Source organism: Falco cherrug, chromosome 3, assembly GCF_023634085.1.
Source record: "Falco cherrug isolate bFalChe1 chromosome 3, bFalChe1.pri, whole genome shotgun sequence".
Taxonomy (NCBI): Eukaryota; Metazoa; Chordata; class Aves; order Falconiformes; family Falconidae; genus Falco; species Falco cherrug.
In genome coordinates, this window is record NC_073699.1 from 43,141,594 (window position 1) to 43,164,046 (window position 22,453).

At 37.7% G+C, this 22,453-nt stretch overlaps 1 protein-coding gene across 2 annotated transcripts in view; it reads right to left on the minus strand.

The window, feature by feature from the left end:
* Positions 1–22,453, minus strand: part of PREX2 (phosphatidylinositol-3,4,5-trisphosphate dependent Rac exchange factor 2) — a 180,909-nt gene that overhangs the window by 28,184 nt on the left and 130,272 nt on the right. For both annotated transcript variants that reach the window (XM_055705100.1, XM_055705099.1), the window contains 4 exons: positions 20,886–20,988; positions 18,554–18,697; positions 13,774–13,888; positions 309–375 (listed from right to left, as the gene is read on the minus strand). In XM_055705100.1, the coding sequence (XP_055561075.1) occupies positions 309–375; positions 13,774–13,888; positions 18,554–18,697; positions 20,886–20,988 (429 nt within the window). The remainder of the gene's footprint in view (positions 1–308; positions 376–13,773; positions 13,889–18,553; positions 18,698–20,885; positions 20,989–22,453) is intronic.

Below are 22,453 nucleotides of genomic sequence, written 5' to 3' on the forward strand. Positions count from 1 at the left end.
CCCCATATACTCCTGGAGCATCTGCATTGCTCTGAAAGCACAGTGAAAAATATATTATAGACACCCTCCAGCCACACCTTTTGATACAGAAGCACATGGCATCACATACCCCTAAAACACAGGTGGACAAAATGCTGCAAGAGCTCCTCTTTCCCATGCCCCACACCGCCCCCCACCCCCACACCTACCTCCTGCCCCAGCTTTAAATAATTCAATTTTTCGATGGGATTAAGAAAGCCTCAGGAAAGGATTAAAAAAACAGTGTGTAACATGCAAAGTTTAATCAGGCACTTAACATTTTTATTTACCTTTTCTATATAAGCCGCTTTAGATGTTGAATTTGGAGGCAAGTTTGACTTGTCCAGGTAGAATGCCCTGAAAGAACAAACATAAAAAGGCAAAAACGTGTTAATTGTTTAAACTCCTGAACAAAATGTATGTAAGTGACTATTCTTAGACACCATCCTTTTTCTTTTTTTTTTTTTTTTTTAATTTAGTGCTGAGAGGATCAAGGAATAGTACATGGGTAAATAGGCACTCTCACTCTTGCTTTTAAAGTAATAAGGAACATTTTTTGTTCTGGAGACAAAAACTTTCCCTCTGGCCTTTGACAGTACAGTGCAAAATTGTAATGTCTAGTTAGCAGAAAAAATGGATATGAAAGTGATTTTCACCAAAGCGATCCATTAAAAGATTGGTAACAACTGTCTAGATTTTAATAGTGACTATGGGAAACTTGGCATATGAACACTGCCTGAGCCTCATGCACCACAAGCTTTTTTATTTTAGATGTATATAACTGAAAAAATATAAAACCAGAATCCCAAATACGTTACACAGTACTGAGAGTAAATGTATACAAGCTCACAGTATAAACAAAACCCCCAAAACCCTACAAGGAGCAAATATGCATATAGAAGCAAAACGGCATTTGCAACATCCACTCATGCATGCACATGCAAATAAAAAACAAACTGCCTTTCTCTATGATTTCTGCACACTGAAAATAAATTAGTGCATGAAAGGAAAAATCAAAGAAAACCGTTATTTACTTATTTACTTGCAGAACAGAAACACGATAGAGAAAGCATATTTACTGTATCAGATTTATCTATTATGTACTAAAGCTCATCAACCCACTTTCTTCCAGTTCCTTCTATAATCTTTCATTTATCAGTGAATAGTACCAGAAAAGGTTTCTATAAAATGGGTAAATGCAACATGCACTGTTTTAAAAGACAAAGGCTGGCTAATTTCTGTGTGGCATAAAGGAGACTGATATTTTGTACAGAGGGCTTCCATACTATCCTTCTCTCCTAAAACAGGAAGACTTGTTACTTAACACCAGAAAGGAAGAACTTTAGCACAGGAAGCACAGAGCTCTTCTGTGTCCTTCAACTCAGGAATACTAGAGGAGTATTTTTTTTCTTTCTACTTTACAAGCAAATTGCTCACCAAAGATAAACGATCATTAAAATGTCTCATAGGCAGAGGAAATATCCTGCATATCTCCAGGATAAGATCACAGTTTCTCTGCCTCTGCAGCACTGCTTAAAAAAAAAAAAATACTATTCCTGCCCATGACAGGGGGGTTGGACCAGATGATCTTTAAAGGCCCATTCCAACCCAAACCATCCTGTGATTCTCTGATCACAAAACTCATCCTGCTGGTAGAAAAGCTCCTGAAACCTGCTGGGGCAGCTGAAAATAGAAACACCTTGTAGGCTTCTCTGCCTGGATGAGGCATCCAGTGAGAACCAGGCAACAGCTACCACTGCAGCAATACTGTCCAAGGTTAAAATAAAACACACCAAGAAAAACCACACTGAACTATGGAATGCGTAGGAAAAAATAAAACCAAACAGATTCTCCAGTGGAAACCTCAGGGTATCACTATGATGCAGCTTCACTGCCTGTGCACAAGGAACAGACCTGACTAAAGGTCACAGCTGACCCATGACCCAGGCTGGAACTATGTGGTAACCAAATTTCACTTGCAATAAAATATGAAAATAAACACTGAAAAGAATGCATCTTTGCATCCTAACTCTCAAATGACAGGATCACCTGGATTCTCCAGTCATTAAAACACTGATTCATATAACATGCATGGTTAAAAATCACTCTCCCCACCGTTTTATGGTTTTATTCCTCAGAGAAATTATTCAAATTGTTACATACTTGCAGGGTAGAGGTGCAGCCTGCAGATTTGAATAACCTTTTATTCTTCAATAATCTGGAATAACTGAGCTGATAAAAAAATCCAGCCACCTTTAATTCTAGTCTATTTTGTTTGTCCTACTTTTGCAGTTTTGAAAAGCATCTTCTCCCAAATTTAAGGTTTGAATTAATCCCCTCTGAAAGCACAACAAAGCTAATCTAGTTCTGTTATTCCATTAAGCCTGTTGCATGATCCCGAATGTACTCTGTGTCAAAGGAAGCTGGGGAGTATTGGAAGGAAAAGAGGTTTGCAGAGAAAATTACTCATAAATCACTTTGAGTGGCCACAGAACATAAAAGCTACCTCAGCAGCAACAGACCAACCTTTTTCTTTGCTAGGAAAGCTAAAAAACAAAGCATCACTCTGCCATCCACCGAACATTATCAGACTGAAAGCCTATACTGTTTTTTCCTGCCATGCCACAGGAAAATCTGATTCATTCAGAATCTGTTCAGCACTCCCATTCTCTTTGGACTGTTATTCAGCAAATTCAGCTGCATTAAATGAAACCAGAAACCAAATATAGAACAGTACACACATTAATGGAGTACATGGAAAATAATCAACTCGGAGTACAAAATGAAGCAACACGGACACTAGAATGGGATATACAATTATAGGAATTACTCCATTAATTCAGTCAATTATTCATTAACCTAAAAAACAAACAAAAATCAACTATGCACAACATTAATTTTAAATATCACGGTACCCTATTACAAATGAAACTATTCCCCCCAATCAGATAACACTCCCAGATGTTTCTCAAGTGCTTTATTTTTATTGCTTTTCATAAAAAATGTCTTCAGTATTTTACAGAACATGACAAACTGTGGACAGCATATAAATTTCCAAAGCACTTCACTTAATTACTAAATGCTTGTTAAGGTCCTTAATCATTTTTTATGGGAAAAGTTAATGGCAATCCTGGCATGGGGCCCAATTTGGACAATATTTTCTAATCCATTTGAAATGAACAAGAATGAAATCATAGTTCTTTGTCTGCAAATGTGATGCTAGTTTTGCTTCTATAAGCCTTACAATTTCCCTAAGCTGTAGCAGAAAAGCCTTTCTTTAAAAAAAGGTAGAAAATCCAATAGGCATTAAAACTATGGGGGATTATTGCTGTGTTCCACTTTTGTAAGACATAGCCTATGTAACAATGTCAAATAAAGGAACAAGTATCTCAGGGAAAACTTACACTGGCATGAGGTAACAAACATCTCAGGGTTCAAAAAGAAAAATCTGTCATAAGATGAATGCTTTCCCAAGATGTTTTCCCAGAATTTGAGTACAAAGGAGATGCAGAAATATTGATGTTTTCTTAGTGAAGCATTTTACAGGGTACCCTCTAAAACTGACCTGGTCACATAAAATCCTGGACATTTGAAATACTGAAAATTGAACTCTACAGAGGCTGCAAAACTGCAGAGACACACATTCCTGAGTAACTTTGTACATGCAAATAATTCAAGGAAAGCCAGGTTTCTAGTCTTACTCTCCATTGGTTGTTCCAGGAAGCCCACAGGGTTATCCTAGATGTTGACCATCTCCTCTTCAAAACACAAGGATAGTGAAGAAATTATCGGAGTGGGAAAGAGGGGGCAGTGCAGGTAACTGGGTTATGGCATTAAATAAAAGCAAGTTGTGGGTCCTGCTCTAGAAAGGTTTTGCTCTGATGTTATAGTAGAGAAGAATTTAGTCTTTTATATTTTTATCACTGTGGCATATATTTCAATAAATTCATACTGTCTTCAATAGAAAGATGGAAATATATTTTAATTCTACTTGATTTTCAAGCCCATGTCACAAGACATTCAAGATCCTGTAGATAAGCATGGTCAGCAACATGGCAAAAGATACATCAGTACAGAGGTTCAGAGTCAGGAAGTGTTAGAATTACTGTCCCTAATTCTTTTCCTCAGCTCAAACTACAAACTACAAAGCATGTATTTATGGCATAGATAAAGAATATCTCTGAACATTTGTATATATATGCACATATACTTCTGTACTGCTTTAATAACAGTTCTGCATTCTGCCATCTGGTTAACTATATAGGTGAGCATGTGGATAGTATGCATATGATATATATGTATAAACAGACATTTAGAAATATATATTTATATATATATATATTCAATTGTTTCTGTAGTACAAAGTATCCATTGCAGAAAACTATTTGCCGTCACAGCAAACAAATCTAAAAGTGTTTTACATGTTCCTTCTACTAAATGGTAAGTCTCAATAAATGATAAATTACCAAGTACAATTACCCTCTCAGCCCATACTAAGACCTAGTGATTTTAAATAATGTGCCCTAACATCTATGTCAGTGGTACAATCCCACATACAGGGTCATTACTAGTTAGAAAAAGGTTTAATTATAGCAAAAGAAAACCTTCATGACATTATCACAATTTCAAATTCTCAAAGGGCAGACATAGCAATATTCTGACCTTTCACAACTACTATGCAAACTGAAGTGCAGAACAGAAAATTTTAACACCATGTAGCTCTGAACTTACCACAGGTAATTCATATTTCACATGTAAGCAACTCAGTAAACCCTTCCTTTGGCACTGGTGAGGCCACATCTCAAATACTGTGTTCAGGTTTGGGCCCTCACTGCAGAAGAGGCATTGAGGTACTGGAGCGTGTCCAGAGACGGGCAGCGAAGCTGGTGGAGGGGCTGGAGCACAAGGCTTATGAGGAGCGGCTGGGGGAACTGGGGGTGTTTGGCCTGGAGAAAAGGGGGCTCAGGGGAGACCTTCTTGCTCTCTACCACTGCCTGAAAGGTGGTTGCAGCAAGGTGGGTGTCAGTGTCTTCTCCTAAGTAATAAGTAATAGGAATGGCCTCAAGTTGTACCAGGGGAGTTTTAGATTGGATATTGGGAAAAATTCTTCACCAAAAGGGTTGTCAAGCACTGGAACAGGCTGCCCAGGGATGTGGTTGAGTCACCATCCCTGGAGGTATTTAGAAGATGTGCAGATGTGGTGTTTAGGGACATGGTTCAGTGGTGGACTTGGCAGTGCTGGGTTAACAGCTGGACTTGATGATCTTCAGGGTCTTTTCCAACCTAAACGATTCTATGATTCCTGGCTTACTCCAGGCACAAAGAGACAAACCAGCTTTTGTCAGTCTAAGCAAACAGAACCATGGGAAACAGTGCAGTCTATTGGGAGGAGGATGTGACTGTAAGGTGAAACAAGCAAAATACACAGAGAAAAGAGGAAAATAATTCAATTTAGTTATGCACAAAAATACCTACAAGTATAGGGGTGCTAAGAAAATTTCAAGAAATGAAACTTAACAGCCTTCTTGGCAAGTGTTTGCTTTACCGGAGTAGACTAGGAGCATGGTTGGGACACAGACTTTCAACCCTTGAAAACCAAATTCCTAAGAAACTGGACTCTTAGACAGAGGGGATGATTCTTCATAGTGCTCCTCATTTCCTTGCAAGCTTGCAGCACCTGGCTAAACTACTGGTCTCCCAGCAATTTAAATTCTCTCCAGTTTGTGAAGAGGGCGTTTTGAGGACTTGGTGTTAGGGTGAGTACAAGTATCTGAGGTGCAAACAGAGAAGGATGGTTGCAAAGGAGCAGCCCAGCAGGCACATCACAGTCCTACTCTCAAGCCTTTATAAACAGACAAGCAAGGAATCATTGAAATGGGAGCACAGAAATACGAAGACAGAAAGTCATGGATGACAAAACATGGAAAAAAATACCGTTTGCTCTATGTACTGCCCACTTTTTACATGCTATATTTTAACTCCTATTTTCCAGGAATCTAGTCTCCAGCATTTCTAACTACTTCCAAGATCACTTGAAACAATCCCACTTGTGATGTGAAAGGGAAGTTCTTGGGCCACAGATCAGTTACAGCCACCTTCCAGCTTCTCCCATCGCTATCCAAACAGCCAAATCCACACTGAATGCATTAGTACTAATTGCTTCCACATTTGCCTTTCAGACAGTAGATGTCTCCTTTTTGGCTCCTGATATTCCAGACATGGAATACACTGTTAAAAAAATACAACATGCCAAAAAATCACTGTGTGGTCAGAGTTTCTACTACAGCTACAAGCTGTACAAGCTGCAGGCTTGGGCTGGATTCCTATCAGTGACCAGAAGCGAAAGAAAAGGCTCCACCTCTGATCACTGTGGATACGTGTTCTCTGTGTTTGCAAAGGATAAAGCAAGCAGAATGAACAAGATGTCCACCTCGCTGAGCAAAGACTCAGCATATATAATCTATCAAGACACACAAATTTCAATTTCGGAACACTACTATAATGAATACTGATTGTGCTCTGTCAAAAGCTTCAAGAAAGAATGAATTTACACTCACAGAAAGAGCATAGCACTGGAAGAGAAGAAAAAAAATACCCCAAAACTAAATTCAGAACACCTGGCAGTATCTTTTAGACCAGATAGACAAATTTAATTTACTTTATCCAGGATCTCTCTATTATCTCTCTGGCCTTGCTTCAGTTAGATGCAATGAATCTTAATTTCTGTTCTACCTAAAATGCTTCCCATTATGTTCATCAGGAGACAAATTTAGCTATTATTTCCTTGTTATGTCCTTCAGAGTAAATACTTAATTTTCAATCTCTCCTTCATACAGATTTTGCATTTAGAGAGAGTTCAGCCATGAGTATCTAGTTCATTTGGAACCGCATCTTAAAAATATAAAAGTCACTAGATTTCCAATTTTTATAGTAATAAAACCTACATGATAAATTTGTGTATGTAGCACTGCAGTCCAGTTTTACTGTTGCTTTTTTTAAACACAAAACAATGTATCAAATACCTAGTATTGAAAATAGGAAAACAGTTTTTCACTGCTTTACAAATGTTCCACTGCACCAAAAAAAAATATTTTCACAGAATCACTCTCCACAGCCTGTAACTCTCCTCAGGTTACTCTTTTCTGAATCTGACGGCAATGACAAAAACTGTTCATGTTGCTCATTAACATGTTGCTCACTGAAGTGGACAGACACGAGGGAAAGGAGAGTAAGACTAAAATCACAGGACAACAGCGGCATAAGGACAGACAACATAAGCTTCTTAACCACATGAGCAATTTGGTTTGGAAAAGCTTGGCACTGGAAACAATGGGGGAAGGAATCTGCCAGTTTGAAGGTAGCTTTTAATGCATTTATTACAAGAATTGATATATGATCCGGTCTTTGTGATAACACAGGTATTGCCTTGAGGACCCATCAGTTTGTTCCAGAGACAGACAAGCTATTTCTTTCATAGTAATTAACTATCTCTAAGTGGATCTGTCCTTTGTGTCATTGTATCTCACTTATACCAAAGCAACTACTAGAGAATTTTAGTTCAGCCTGAAGCCATGATGCCATCACATGTATTTTCTGCCTTGACTAAATTATACAGGATACAGAAAACATCAGCCTGCCAAGAAGCCTGCAGCCTGAAAGGCTGCTGTGCATGTATACGTGTGTGTATAAATAAAAAAGAGGTTCTATTCCTCAGACAGATTTTGTTCCATGCTTGCATAAATTCTAGGGGCAGAAATAGTTTCCTTTTCTTGTCTTTTTAAAAATTAAAAGAAACAAGAAAACCCAACAACATGAAAACCTCATGGATTATAACATCCCTGAATGAAGAATTAAGTTTGCTATCATTCTGTGGAGGGCTACTTATGCCATAAAATAAATACAGGAGGCTTCAGACACAGAAACTGTTTGAAGTTACATTGTAAATGAAACACTTTAAAATGACAAATATTACATTCCACATAATCAGATGTTCAATGTAATGAGGGTAGTTAGCTAAATCATTTGTCATTAGATTCACTGATTATAATTGCTTCCTTAGCATAACAGACTTGCATTTACCTCCTAAAATTATATCCAAGAAAGCAGCAACATAGCGGAAAAATCCCACCAAAAAAATAGCCTTTTCCCTTTAATACTTGCTTTAATTTTTCTTTTATTATGGCTGTACAACAGGCTACAAAAGAAGCTGGCAATAGCCTTGGACACAGCTGACTTCAAAGAATAGTTTCAAATCACACAGAATGGCAGGCTGGAAGGAACACTTTTTCCAGACCTTCTTTGTCTATTGATGCACAGGCAAGTTAATTACTATACAGTGGTAATTAACACCCACACCAGTGGTGGGGATGGACAGAAAACCTCAGCTGTCTTTCCCACAGCATGATCCTATCTTTGGAGTGCAGAACTGGGTCATCATACAGTCAGGGGTGTCACAAGAAAGTGCCACGCTGGGGATAGAAGAAGTTATGGGAAAGTAGAGCTCTCCTAATCTCACCTTCATCTATTATTTTGCATATTTCACTCTGAATATTCCAAATCCAAGCAACCATAACATCAGGAACCAAATGTTGAAGCTTTTTAGATGCCTATATGCAAGCATAGATGCTGAAAAGGCATTGGAAATGCTTATGAATCTAAAAGCCAGTGATTTCTCTAATTTTTCATCAGCTAAAAATTGTTGCATAGACAGTTTTGGAATCCAAACAGGTATACTGATATCCAGTTTTAGGCACCATAGTTTGCTTTTGCACTCAACAATGTGCAGCAAAGCATACTGCAGAGACCCAGAAGCTGGAAGCATATTTGGTAGATCCACAGCCCTGCACCCCACTGAATGATCTGTGCCCTAAATATCCTCTCTGCCTTTGAGATACATCCCTCATATGCACAGACATATCCAGGAAAAAAACACTACAGAGCAGATGTGCTTGGACTTTTTTGATTAAGAAGCTAACCAGGAGCACCTGTAGAAAATTGCATTTTAATAGAATGTCATAGGAAGGACCCCATTTTTTTCCCCAGAAAGAGAGTTCACAGACACCGGGGCGGGGGGGGGGGGGGGGGGGGGGGGGAGAAAGAGAAAGAAAAAAGACTAATCTAATAAAATGTCAAATACTCGCAGAGAAGGGAAGACTGGAAAAGCAAGCTTTCTTACTACTGTAGATGGAAAGTCCCATTCTGGGCCATCAAGTCCAAACCTCTGCTAACTTGGACCAACATTAGAGAAGTTGTCATTCCTACACTCATCGAAGTCCATTTTAAAAAGATGGGTTAATTTTTGCAGGAAGCTAATCCAAAACCCAATTTCTCTGAGGATTAAAACTGTTCTCATATCCCATTAAACGTTTTATCTTACTTAGTCCAAGGACTGGCTGAGTTATGGCCATTTAGCTAACCTGTCTGTCAGGTCTGTCCCAGCTTCCAACGAGTCTGCATTGCAACCAATCTTTTGGTCGCAGTAACAACGATAAGATTTATTTCCATGCAATGTAGTAATAACTACCATACTGAATCTCACTCTGCAGGAAAGAGACCTTTCCCAAATATAAAAATTATATTCAAAGGACAGACTGTATTGTAACTAAGTAATTCTTCAAGCAGTAATGCTTCACAAATGACAATTAAAAGTTTACCCTCGTGCTTTTACAATTACATTGCTCACAATCTGCAAGAGAATACTTAAATCAACCAAGCAGTCCAAGTAAATACATTGCATTTGTGAGTTTTCGGTATTGCTATCAGCATTTGTAGTAGATACGGATTCAAACACCATTGTGCCCTGTGCTGCTGAAGCAAAATGGTCTCTGGTATCTGTAAAAGCAAAAGGACTGATTCAGAACGGAAAGAGCCTATTTGAACAGCAAGGAGTACCAAAGGAGGAAGATGAGGGAAAAGTGGGAGGAGGCAGAAGAATACAGAAGGGGCTCACTTAACATCAGCCCCTGTACAGGTGAGACACACAAGTTCTTTCTGGTCCTCTTCTGAATTAGAAGACAACTGCTGAGCTATCAAACACATAGTAATAAAGATCTTTAAAACCTTTGCTGACCTAATTACTTTCACTTAGCTGTACTGCATGTTTCTCTTTAGCAAACAATTTGATGAAGTTAAATTTATATTGCTGGCAACTACTAGCACCAGCTCAACTTGCAAACTGAATTTGAGCATAAATTTCTTTTCCTTATCAGTGTCAGAGAAACAGAACTGGTTAACTATAAAAATAAGTGTAATCTGACTGTGAAAAAGAAATCCAGCATAATTAAGAATAATTGTGGGCCAGTTGCTGAAGATTTCACAGCAGTTTCAGAAATCTAATAAACTAAGAATTGCTTGGGTTTTTTTAAACTGACTTTTTTTTTTCTGATAAAGGACATCCTACATACTGCTGGGGTAGGGGGTGTTGCCTCAGAAATTGTAGAAAAACTCCACTTTAGCTGGCCACATAATAAAAGTTCCCTTATATTATTAATTAGATTAAAATAGCTAGGGTTAAGCATATTACAGAAGATAGAGGGACATTCTTTCCATTCCACATAAGCATGAAATTCTATAATCAATCTTCAAATGTCTTTCATGCATTCTCATAAAAATGATAATCTTATCATTACTATTTCATAGTTGAGGTAGTATTTGCAAAAGCCCCAAAGCAAGAACCATGAAAGACAGAAGTTCTTATGATGCTCAAATCAGTGTCAAAGAGGACAATTTTGCACCTGGATTTATTGTATCACTTCTGATACTGTGAAAAAGCTGGTCACAGTTCCACAGTTACAAATGAATTTTGCAATAAAATCAAGGATTCAGCTTCGTGACTTTATGACTTTATATTATGGATAAAAGTTATCCTTCCTGAAATCCAGTAAAAATTTATTAATGTATCATAGAATGGTTTGGGTTGGAAGGGACCTTAAAGTTCATCTAATTCCAATCTCCTTGCCATGGGCAGGAAAACCTTCCACCAGACCAGGTTGCTCAAAGCCACATCCAATCTGGCCTTGAACACTTCCAGGGATGGGGCATCCACAGCTTCTCTGGGCAACATGTTCCAGTGTCTCACCACCCTCACCGTAAAGAATTTATTCCTAATATCTAATCCAAACCTACGCTCTTTCAGTTTAAAGCCACTAGCCCTTGTCCTATTGCTACATGCCCTTGTAAGAAGTCCCTCTCCAGCTTTCTTGTAGGCTCCCTTTAGGTACCAGAAAAAATGGATCTTTTTATTCATTCAGATAAATAATTTGCAAATTAATTCTTTTTAATGCACACATCAGTATCAGATGTCACCCAAAAGACACTACATGCCTTAAAAATTTTCTATACTCAAACTAACAAGATGTTACCACAAGAAATTTAGAAGTAGCTGAGCAAAGGTACTACTCATTTTTAATTTTGCTGTCCTGCTTGAGTACATCCCCAGTAAGGCCAACATCTGTGTTTGTAAGTGGGACCATACACAACAAAGTGGTCTCATCTGTTTCACATCATTAGAGCATTATTATTTAAATGTGTGAGGAATAAGAGAAGCTGAACTTGTCTCAAGAGTTCTCATCAATAGAAGGCTCAGTTGTAGTCTCACTGCCAACCAGTGGTTTCATTCCCACTAGTTCCCACCCTCTGTTCCCATTACTTTTTCCTTTGCTGTTGCTCCCATTTGCCTTCTGCTGCTGTACCAATGGAAAGACTACAAGAAGTTCATTTCACAAGCAAGCAATGCATTCCTTTTCTATGGAGAAAGAATGGTTTATGGATTGTGCCTTGAATGACTTATTTTATTACCGATTAGGTGGTTCTGCACAGAGGATTTCCTCCATGTGAAGAGTTTAAGAGAGTATTATTGCACTTGAGTATGTTTCCAGGGAATATTCAATTCCACTTCTTTGTCCTTTAGAGCAATTATCCAAATGTTAATATCTTTTGCTGCTGTAGTTACGTTATTAGATTCTCTGGCCAAACACCTACACAGGCTAGCAAATGGCAGAACAAGAACGAAGCATCTGCTTTTCTGTTTTCCTTCTTCACATTATGTCAGTGAATTCCTGAAGCTGTTTGTGCCTCATTTGAGAAATGAGTAGAGTTTACCAGAAAGCAAACCAAAAAAATCAATTACTGAACATTCTCATTGGGCATTAGATGGCTAGAAAAAAAACCCACCAGTTTTCCTATTATTGTGACTAGACACAGCTACCCACGGTAATTTTTTGAATGCTAACTTTTTCATAGTAACTTCTTGCAAAAGTAGGCCTTGGAGGTTAGCAACTGATCAGAACTGTGAGTAACACCACCGTAAGAGGAATGTACCTCATTTGAGCCACAGCACGAATGGAGGTCCTAACACATGAGGTAAGCAAGGTCAGGGAACACTACAGCATAAAGTCAGGAAGAATTTCTTTTAAGGATTTTCATGGGGGCTAAATTGGGCCTATTCATAGAAAAAACTGCACAAAAAGTCTTGCCTTGTCCAACTGATAGAAATTTCTTTCCAACAGTAACTGACTTCATCTAGGCCAAATACTGGTATGACCAAAGCTTTCTGTAAAACTGATTTATAACATAAGCCTTGTCAACTAAATACTCAGGAGGAAACTTTCCCCGCCCCCCCCCCGCCCCCCCATTGGAAGTTCTAATACAAGAAGGTGGAAAACAAATACTATCTTTGTCATTAACATAGAAGTGCACTGACACAGATGTCACAAATAAATGAAATATACAGTACTCACTGAATGCAAACAGATTTAAAATCATTTTTGCTAAATAGTACTGCTTAGATTAAAACAGAATCTAGAAAGTCCACTGCTCTGTTAACACATTAGAGAAATACTTTTGCAAGATCATGAACAAAACCTTCCAAAGACAGGACTGGGCCAAGAGGTGAAGGAATTGGAGAGACTCTCATTTATCCTCTTTCCTCTTCTGCACTGTCCTTAACTTCTTTTAAGACCTATTCTCTGCTGCTTTTAAAAGCTGCCTAACAGTTCTAGTGAAATGATAGTGTTTCCATCTGATTCAGGAATTTCAGAAATTAACAGATGTGATTTTACTGCAGTCTTTTGTGCTCCTTTTCTTCTACTCATGCAAATAAGAGTACTCAAACAGGCGTTTTTCACCAATACAGTGAGATGCAAATGGTCTATGTACATATCTTTATTATTTTACTTCACAACTAACAGGTTATTTTGTATACCAGAAATTCTGGTTTTATGTGCAAATTCTTAAAGAAATAGTTACTGAAATACACAGCTGCATAATTTTTCTTATACTGGCAAGTATGCACTCTGTAACTCGTACCTGAAGCTGATGCAAGTATCCAAATATGTTTATATTCCCGTTAGTATGAGGGGGAACGGGGAGGAAGATGCATAGCTTTGAGGAAACAACACTATTTTTAAGTCCTATTCTGTAGAAATTAGATAAATACGGTCTGCAAAATCAGATCATAATGTTTAGCAGTATTCATACTCCATTTGTGATCACGTAGATATTTCCTTTTCTATATGCGTTAGTCCAACAACCTGGAGGCAACTACAGCTATAGCTTTCACGGCGAAACAAATTTTTAACAAGTAACTTAACAGTGCAGAAATTAAAAAGTCAGAACCATGAGTCTTGGAACTTATTCAATCATGCACCAAAAAAACCCCACCATACAACACACTTAAGTTTAAAGATGTGTCATAGAAACTGAACTGAGAAGCCGAACTTGGTAAACCAATCTCAGGAATGTTGGTTTATTACCCACCGTAGTTTCTGGTTATACTGCTTGACTTTTTCTAGTGAGGCTGCATTAATCTGAGCTTGAAATTCTTCTACTGATACACTGTCTCTGTAATAATATCCTTCCATGCTCTCCAATGCTGTGAAAAGAGAAAGGAGAATGTAGAAGAAAAAAATCAGTATTAAATATTTAGCATTCACCTTCTTCGTAGCTTTGTTCGCACACGGGTGAATTATTTTTTAACCTTGAGGCAGTGACCCCACTGTGGATTGCTGAGCTGTTTCTGTATGTCATCAAATTCATACAGACCACTTTAAGGTTTCATTTACAAGAAAAAACATATTTCTTGCCCTGTGTAAAATATAAAGGAGAGCCATAGTTTGAGTTCTGTTTCTCTAATTAAAGTACTTCTGCTCTGTGAATGCAAATGTGGGTTTTAGTTCTGATATATCCTGGAAGAAAACTGTAGAATGAGCTGGGGTAGAGGAAAGGGATTAACATACCAGCTACTTTCACAGAGAGACCTAACAACTTTGGAAGCCCAGTTTTTGGAGATGTGGAGCACTGGAACCTCTGGTTATTCCCACAGATAATGTGAATGCTTCCTTCCGGTCCAAGTAAAGCAAACTTCTCTGGATCTCTAAAAATGCCCTATAAGCTCCTTTTCAGGGATCAGGTAAGTTGGTAAGTTTCTGAAGTCAAATACTTGATTTTGACTACTCTTGCTGTATTCACTTCACCAAAGCAAGGATGAATATTGCAACAAGAACTCAGGAACTAAACAAAGACTCCCAGTAAAGGAAGGATTGTATTTTCATACGATCCTTTTCATATGATCATTGCACAGAAATTAAAAGGAGGAAAAAATGAACACACTACCACTCCATTTTGGGATGCTCTTCCTAGCAGTAGTTTTTCAAAAAAAAAGAAAGAAAAAAAAGAAAAGTTTAACCTTTTCTTTAGCCAAGTCAAAGTAAGTGTTTGAAAGGTTCTCAAGAAAATTCAGACTGAAAAAATCAAGATCTTCATGTTAAGAGGTTAACCTTATTACAACACAGAACACAGCCTCTCCTCTTGTTTTTTTGGGGGAGAAGTATTAAAGATTTTACAATTAGGAACATTGCCACTTTAATGATCCCTACATATTCTAAGAATTCATCACCCTATTAGAAAATGCAAGCAATAAGCAGAGTTCTGATGGAAACATGCTGCTGTCTTACAGCTTCAGCTGCACACAGAATATTAATTCTGCTTGTACTGCTTAATATGAACAGTTAATAAATAATTCATTCATTGTGAAAGAACATGCAAATTGCACTCCCCTTCTGTGCTTTCAGAGTTTGTAATTCTACTTCTGTGCAAAAAATATTAAATTTCAACAGTCAGACTTGCTTCTTAACTTCCTTGGTGCTAAGTCACACCAGAAAGCCCCCACAAAAATATCCGCTGTACTCCATTTATAATAGCATGTTAGTGCAAACACAGTTGATAACCCATCCAGCTTATTTTAATGGCATAAAGTTGTTTTTATTCAATTAGATTCCCAACCGGGAAACTCAAGTCATCTGTCGGGACTGGCTGGAGCACATAGTTCTGCCTGTACAGGCACTGTGGGGGACATGCTCACAGGTGCTGGCAGAGAATCCCAGTGTGCTTTGACTCTCTCCTTTCTGAGGGGTTTAACATTTTTCTACCTAATATATTAGAAAGCTCTTTTGTAAGGATGCTTTCCTTACAAACATGTCTTCAATGGTATTCTTGAATCCAACTTGGTCCATTATGGTCTGAATAGGAAAAAAAAATGGGAAGGGTGAGTAGGCTCAAAGGGTTGTAGCAAATGGGACATGGTGTACCTAGGGCCCCGTTACAAGCAGAATATAACAGGGATCTATATTATTCAACATCTTTATCACTGACATGGAGGAGGCTAAGTCAAGTCTGCAGCTAATCCCAAAATGGGAGAAGCAGAGGATATACTCAAGTACAAGGACACCCAGAGAGGGATCCAGAAAGGCTGAAAGAATGGGCCAGCAGGAACCTTATGAAACAGAACAAGAAAAAATGTCAAGTCCTGCACCTGGAAAGGCAGAGCCTGAAGAACAGCTCTGCTGAGAAGGGCTTTGGGGCCATGTTAGACAGCAAGCTGAACATGCAGTGTTCTCTGGCAACCAAGAAAACCAAAAGCATCCTAAACTGAATTCACATAAACATGGCCAGTAGACTAAAAAAAGTGCTTGTCCTTACTTCACTCAACACTCATTAGATAGCATCTTGAATACTGTGTCTAGTTTTGGGTCCCACAGTACACAAAAGCTGTTGATCAACTGGAAAGAGTTGAGCAGAGGGCAAACAAGATGGTCATAGGCTTGAGGACACAATCTGTGAGGAGATACTGAGGGACCTGAGTTTGCACAGCCTGTACAAGTGATGGCTTTGGCTGGGATCTACTAGTCAAATGCCATTAGCTACCAGGAGGTCAACAAGAAGACAGAACCAGACGCTTCACAATGCTGATGGGACAAGCTGCAATGGACATAAATTGAAACAAGAGATGCTTCAACTGGATAGAAAGAAAACACTTTTTCACCATTAGGGCAGTCAAATAGTGGAACAGGTCACCCAAAAGGTTGTGCAGTTTCTGTCCTTCAGTGTTTTCAAGATCCTACTTGATAAACACCTGAGCAACCTGATCTAATGTCACAGTTGATGCTGTTATGAGCAGAAGGTTGGACTAGAGACTTCTTGAGGTCCCTTCCAATCTGAATTTTTCTAGGATTCTATGAAAAACTAGAAAATGTAAAACCGCTACATAATTGAGACTAAGTAGCAATTTTAAATAAAACGTCTTTAAATTAAGCTTATTTATTACTGAGATCTCAATTCTAATGCAGGAAATAGAGAAATCTGAGTGCCAAGAGCAATACCTCAATATTCTCAGACTCCAGTCCTGCAAATCAGGATCCATTTGAATGTATACACTTAAGTGTATGGTTGCACAAAACTGTTATATATGGGGAGGGATAAATAATATAGCCTGGGTAAACATTTAAAAACTTTTAAAAATGTCTACAGTGCCAATCCTGCAAATATATAGACTCGTAATTTTAGGCATGGAGTTAAACAACACAGAATGGAGCAACACAGAGATAGACGTGTACTGACTTATGCCTTGGGTAAAATATTCCAAACCCATGATTTTGCAAATGTTCCATTTGAAAACATCATAATCTATTGTATTTCAGGCAGGAAACAGCTTAGTTCTGTTAAGCTTGGGCAGCAAGAATTCACTTCACAGAGGAACTTACAGACGATTTCTACATTTGTAGCTAATAAATTTCAATTAAAGTTGGAGATCTACTGAGTTACTTTGATGGCAACTCAGCCAAACCTCACAGGAAAGAAGTAAAAACTAAAATCCCAACTAATTCATTAATGAAGAAAAAAACCCCTCAAAATAATGATTTAAACACTTGGATTTAACTTCTTATCCAGGAATTCTTTGTCTTGGAGCCTAATGGACTATTGTGGAGGGGGATTCTTGAAAATTAAAGAAATTTGGTATGATGAAGAAAGAAGAAATCTTTTGTATTACTGAAAATTATTAAAATATCTTTGCCCTTTTCCTTCAGCTGACTACGAAGATGCTTATCCTAAAACTAAAACACTTCAGGCTTCTGGAAACAGAAAGGGAAAGAATTCTGCAAAGTAAGTTCTATAGCACACTGAATTGCCCCTCCAAATCTAAAAAAATTTACTATTTCCAGGATATCCTCTGAACCAAGGTATTTTCTGTTCTCTTTTATATATCTTTTTTTCTGCTCTACTGAAAGCATTTCCTGCTCAGTGTTCTCATTTTCCCCTGTGACTAAAATGAATCTGTTCAAATGAAATCCACTGAAGTGTGTCTTTATTAGTTTGTTTAAAAGTCAGACTTCAGGGATCTTATTTTTCGAAAAAATCTGTGTTTTAAGTTTACAGTAAGTTTGGCTTTTTCTTCACGTATCTTACTGTTTGCTATTTCCTTTTACATCCTCCTCCTCTAGCAGCGACCTCCTCAAAACCTTCATTTGTATGCCTGACTTCTGCCTATTCCACACAGACCCTCAAAGCCTTTCACATGATCCAGAATACCTTCAGCTCCCTCTGAAATCAAATGTGGCTCAAGGCAATCAGTACCTCGCATTCACCATTTCAGTGAATCAAACTCCACGCTCCTGATGACTGTAATGACACTGCAGCTAATGCAGGCTGCCTGCAATTTTCGAACAGCCTGAGCTGATGCACCACCATTCATCACTTCAGTAACATTTGCAGTGTCATAACTACAAAAGCCTGAAAACATTATTTAAATCTTCATAACATTTTAAAGAGACAGAATTCTCAGATGATAACAATTCAGTCCTTAAATCTGAAGTAAAAGGAAAATATAGCATTTGGAAAGAAAAACAGTTTTAAAAGCAAGTTTCGTGGTGTCACTGTTTTTCACTAATGTCTACAAAGAACAAAACAATATGGGTGAAAGAGGATTCATTCTTTGATGTTGGAACCATATAACAGGTATAAATTCAGAAATGTATACCCGTGCCTCTATTTTTTTATCACAAATCTCAGCATTTCTTAAATTCACATTTTAATTCAAAGATATCAATAAATGCCTACAATAAACAACATATTTAAATATATGCATTCTACCCTTATAGTTATAAAGGATTTAAATCAGGGTAAGTAAGTAGAGTTTTAAAGAGAGTTAAGTATTATGTGAAAGAATTGGGTAGGGGGTGCAGGGAATTAAAATGCAAGTTACCTTGTGAAAAAAGTACTGGGTGGATTTTAAATCCCCCTCCATTCTTCAGCCTTTGAGGAAGCTGTTCAAAATGGTAACTGTCAAGGTAGAAGTAAACCTTCAGGGTTTGCCGGCTTCCTTCTGCTTGATATGTGATCGGTATATCTAAGAATACAGTCAGTGTTACTATTTCATTAAAAGCAATGACACATCCTTTTCCAGAAACTGTTGCACCCAAAATTCACGTGGTTAGATAAAAATCACTGCAGACACAAAACTAGTATGTGCCGCACTTTGCATTATATTCAGTGTTGCTGTGGTCACTTTTGGCCTATCCATTATCAAGAAGCAGACAAACAGAAAAGTAGTCTTGATGACAGAAGACTGTCATCTTCGTCAGCCCATCAGTGACAGCAACAATACTAAGCAAATCACGTAGTTGGCAACATCCAACTTGTATTCCCTGTAAATCTGAAGAAACATCCACATACAGCGCATAGTTTGAAATCATTGGAAGGATACCTTTAGCCATATTTCACATGCCTTCCTCAGGAGCATGATGCATAAGATCGGTGTGATATATAGAGTCAGATTCTCCTCAGATTTGTGTGGGATAGAACACAAGTGAATATACAGTAGCTACCAGCATATTCATTAAATTATTATTAAAAATCAGGACTCAACTGAGAAAACAAATGTATTATGGTAGAATATAATGAAACTCTAAGAGCACATTTGATTACACTTTAACAAACTAAATGTCATAATGCATCAAATGGTGTAGAGTTCGGGGCAACTAGCAGTATGACTTTGCAGTTACAGTGACTCCCCAACGTACACTGTGTGTATTATGCCAGATGATTAACGTGTAATGACCATTAGGAAAAGCTGACAAAAATTGTCCATTTAGCTAAATCTCTCAGAGGAAGTCAGTTAATTCAATTTAAGCTTTATATGTATTTCCTGTTTAAGTATCATAAAATTCAGTGATTTGCATTAATAATCATATTATTATGCAGTTTTTACACTGTGTGTATAAATTACTTTGTACCTATATGGAAGAGATCCCAAAGGAATATTTTTCACTATTTTTTGTAGTAAGAAGAACTTTTTTCTTTTATCGATTGTGCAGAATCTTAAATGGAAACCCCAAATTTGCCAGTTCCTTGTCTTCTGTAACCACAGTCAGGCACACAGGTGGCAACACTTAAACCAAAAGGAAAGGCAGAGTTTATTACTATCCTAGAACACACAGACTTTCTATTTATCTGTGGTTTAGCACTGACACCTCAGCTGGAAGATATAGCAACGTGAATGCTCATGACACAGGCACAGGGTTAACCTTCCCATCAGCCCACCCTCCTGTAACTCCAGTTCCATGTTGGTACTTGGTTTGGCAGGGCTTCTTTTTAAAACAGATACTCCGAATAGGGTTTTTTCTTGAATTATACAGAAATATAATATTCTTTTTCTTATATAGGTTGATTCCTACCTAACTACCAGTCCTGCACTACTGAATTCTTCAGAGTGCAGGCAGCTTTGTGGAGGAGCCTTGTGTCTTCTGGTTTTGGTTATTGCAGAAGTTCTCTCATGTGTGGTCTTGATCCAGCAAGGGAATTGTTTTAGAAAGGCTTGATGTGAAGCAGACATGCTTTCCTCCCTTCCCAGGGGAGTTATGAGACAGGAAAAAATGAGGGCTTTTTGCTCACTAAACAAAGTTCACTGCAGGAAAATCTCTACTGGCTGAAAACATATTAATAAAGGAGTGGCTGAAAATGAGTGAAGGGTGCAAACAGCAGACTGTGAAGACAGTCCCTTCCTGTGAGTTGAGCAGTATTGGGAGGAAGGGTTCAGGACCCTGACTGTCTGCACCAGCAGGTCTCAGAGGAAGTTTCTTGCACAATTTAAAGCTGTGTTTGCCATCTCCTTTCAAGGAATGGTTCCAAGAACTACTTTGTCCTTCAGATGACAAAATGAAATGTTTTTGATGCTTCTCCATCTCATCTCTGTTGCATTCCTCTATTAAGACCTTCAAACTTGTTTTACATATGACTTTAATAACAACTAGATCTTACAGGGACTTTCCTGATGCAGTCACATACTCCAAGTGGAAAATTCGGTTACGCAAACAGTTTTGCCCCAAGATTACTGACATGGCCAGATAATGATTCTGCATTGTCACTGATAGCTGTATTTCAGGATGTCTAGGAATATTAGGAGAGCTACCAGATCTACCAATTCTCCATAATCCAAGTTATATAATACTCCCTGCGGGAGGTAATGTTCTAGGGGAAAAAAAACATTACAAATACAGAAAAACAGTAAAAGCCAGATACTAATTATAATTACTTACTTGCAACTAGTGGTTCTGGCTCTGACTGTCTGAAGTAAAAAGTAACTTTTTCCAAGTCAAAAAGTGCAACCAATGTATCTTCTAACATGGCTTGCTCATCAGCCTAAAAAAGGCAAAAGAAAAAGTGAAATGGTCATTTCAGCCAGATGTTTTTCCTACCAGAAATAATATGAGAGCAGGACATAAAAGTAACTACAGATTGTTGCACAATATTTCACTGATGGAGTGTATAACCTAATTAACTCCTACAAACAAAGATATTTACATTATCTATCAGCACCTTCCCATTTATTACTAGTCCAAAATTATTAAACTGAATGTTAAGTTTCACAGAGTAAATTAATAGGTAATTTATAGCTACCATTACTTCTTATAGATTTTAATCAAATAATACTGTAATTATTCTTTATGTAAGATACCAGACTTCAACAGCTTGTCCTGACACCAGGTCTAGCTTGTAAATTAACAGTGGAAATGTGAAAACCAAAACTCTTTTCTTTTAGCAACTTTCTTTAAAAAACACTGTAACTTTAGCCTTTCATTTATAAACAATAGATGAGAGTTCATCATGTCCACTCTAAGCACCAATAATTGAACCAGTAGCTCAGAGCGATTTGCACCTTGACCTACAAAACTCTAGGTACAAATAGATATGCCAGTATTCTGATTTGCACCTATGCGTCACTCTGTGTACTCCTGAGCTGAAGAGATACCTAAACAGATCCAGACTAATTTACAAAAAAAGCTTCAGGAAGTAGACTACTAATTTCTCAGGACACTTCACTGAACCTTTAAAAAGGAAAATCATAACCTACAACTATGGTTACCTTGAGTTAAATATGCAGAGCAATTATAGCAGACATCAATAATCACTTAAAGTAATTCTATTCTTTATACAACTCTCCCCTAGCACCTTAAGCAAGAGCCAAATGGAAATCCGAGGCATGTATTTTTCTTCTAAGAACTGAAAAAGTACGAAGGCAAAGAATAATAAAACTAGCTGCCTATAAAATAAGAATAAGCTATAGCTTACTGAATTATAGAAAGCAAAAAGAAAAAAAACCAAAAACAACCAAAACTATGACTTTCCCTGATCTACACAGTGAAATAGCATTCCCCCTTGAATTTATGAAAAAGCAAAGCTGCTAGAAGTATTTTGTCTCCTGGTTCCATTTATGAAGTCCCTATGGACAGAGCAGTTTATCAGCAGAACAGTTTGAAAACCATTCAGTGACATGGGAAATCTTTGCACAACTGCTCATTCTTTACTGAACTCTGGCCATAATGAGTGTAATTTCCTTCAAATACCCTTATTTAAAATAACACGGATCATTTGTAAGCAAAACAGTGCTGAGAAGGTATTGAAAAAGTTGTCTTTAAATACTTTCCCCTTGGTTAAGAACAGTTAGAAGAGTCTGAACAGTTTCATTTTCAATATGACAATGTGTACTGCTGGTATCTGATTACATGAAAATAGCCAAGTAGCACACATTTTCACTACAAAGGAAATCTCTACAATCTTGAATGAAAAAACAGAAGTATTCAGTGCTGTAAAGACAACAGTTATT